This window comes from Otolemur garnettii, unplaced genomic scaffold (genome assembly GCF_000181295.1).
Source record: "Otolemur garnettii isolate 467f Iridium unplaced genomic scaffold, OtoGar3 scaffold00152, whole genome shotgun sequence".
NCBI lineage: Eukaryota > Metazoa > Chordata > Mammalia > Primates > Galagidae > Otolemur > Otolemur garnettii.
This window is the reverse complement of record NW_003852547.1, coordinates 1,512,624-1,514,060: the sequence shown is the minus strand read 5'-3', so window position 1 is coordinate 1,514,060 and position 1,437 is coordinate 1,512,624. Positions and strand designations below refer to the sequence as shown.

Sequence of the window (1,437 nt, the reverse complement as noted above, 5' to 3'; positions counted from 1 at the left end):
ACATTCCTCACAACTATATGGTTTCTCTCCTGTGTGGATTCTATAATGAATTTTAAGATCTGCTCTACGAATGAATCCCTTTCCACACTCTTCACATTTGTATGGTTTCTCACCAGTATGGATCAGCTGGTGAATCTGCAGCCGTGAACGCAGACTGAAACCCTGTCCACACTCTTCACACTTATAAGGTTTTTCCACACAATGTGCTTTCAGATGGATTTTAAGATACGAACTCTGACAGAAGGCTTTCCCACACACCTCACATTTATAAGGTTTCTCTCCTGTGTGGATTCTACAATGAATTTTAAGATTGGCTCTACGACTGAATCCCTTTCCACACTCTTCACATTTGTATGGTTTCTCACCAGTATGGATCAGCTGGTGAATCTGTAGTTGCGAACTCTGATTGAAGCCCTGTCCACACTCTTCACACTTATAAGGTTTCTCCACCCTATGTGTTTTCAGATGTATTTTAAGATATGAACTCTGACGGAAGGATTTCCCACATACCTCACATTTATAAGGTTTCTCTTCTGTGTGGATTACCAGATGTACTTGATATTGGATTTTCATCCTAAACCTCTTCCCACACTCATCACATTTGTATGGTTTCTCTCCAGTGTGAACTCCCTGATGGGCATGAAAATTTGAATTGTAAATGAAGCCCTTACCACATATTTTACATACATATGGCTTCTCTCCTGTATGGATTCTCTGATGTGCCTGAAATTGTGAAGGCTGAATAAAACACTTACCACATTCTTCACATTTGTAAGGTTTCTCGCCTGTGTGGACCCTCTGATGGATACGAAGATTTGAGCTATAAGTGAAACACTTTCCACAGTCCTCACAGTTATACGGTTTCTTTCCTGTGTGGACCATGCAGTGAGTATTAAGTGCTGATCTACGGCGGAAGTCCTTACCACATGTATCACATTTAAATGGTTTCTCCCCCGTATGGATTCTCTGATGTTCTTGAAGATGGGAAGCACGTATGAAGGCCCTACCACATTTCTCACAATTATAAGGTTTCTCTCCTGTGTGTAATTTGCAATGCACAGTAAGTGTTGATCTACGGCTGAAGCCTTTCCCACATTCTACACATTTGAATGGTTTCTCTACAGTGTGGACCCTATGATGAGTTTGCAGATGTGAGCTGTGGCTGAATTCTTTACCATACACATCAGACTTACGTTTCTCTCCCATGTGAACTCTCTGATGAATACAAAGAGCTGGGCTATAACCGAAGTTTTTTCCACACTCATCACATGTGTGAGACTTTACTCTTGCATGTAACTTTTGATGAAGATCAAAGCTGGAGACATCAATGAAGGATTTTTTACAATCATGACACTGGTAAAGTTTGTGTCCTGTGTGAGTTATAGGTAGTTCTGCCCCAACCTGGTAAGACAAATCAGCTTGTATGGGAAACTGAGA

The 1,437-nt window shown here is 41.0% G+C and overlaps 1 protein-coding gene across 1 annotated transcript in view; it reads right to left on the bottom strand.

Annotated features, from left to right (window-relative positions):
- Positions 1 to 1,437, bottom strand: part of LOC105887982 (zinc finger protein 234-like) — a 7,610-nt gene that overhangs the window by 4,567 nt on the left and 1,606 nt on the right. Inside the window, exon 2 of the mRNA XM_023518954.1 lies at positions 3 to 1,401. Within this exon, the coding sequence (XP_023374722.1) occupies positions 3 to 1,401 (1,399 nt within the window). The remainder of the gene's footprint in view (positions 1 to 2; positions 1,402 to 1,437) is intronic.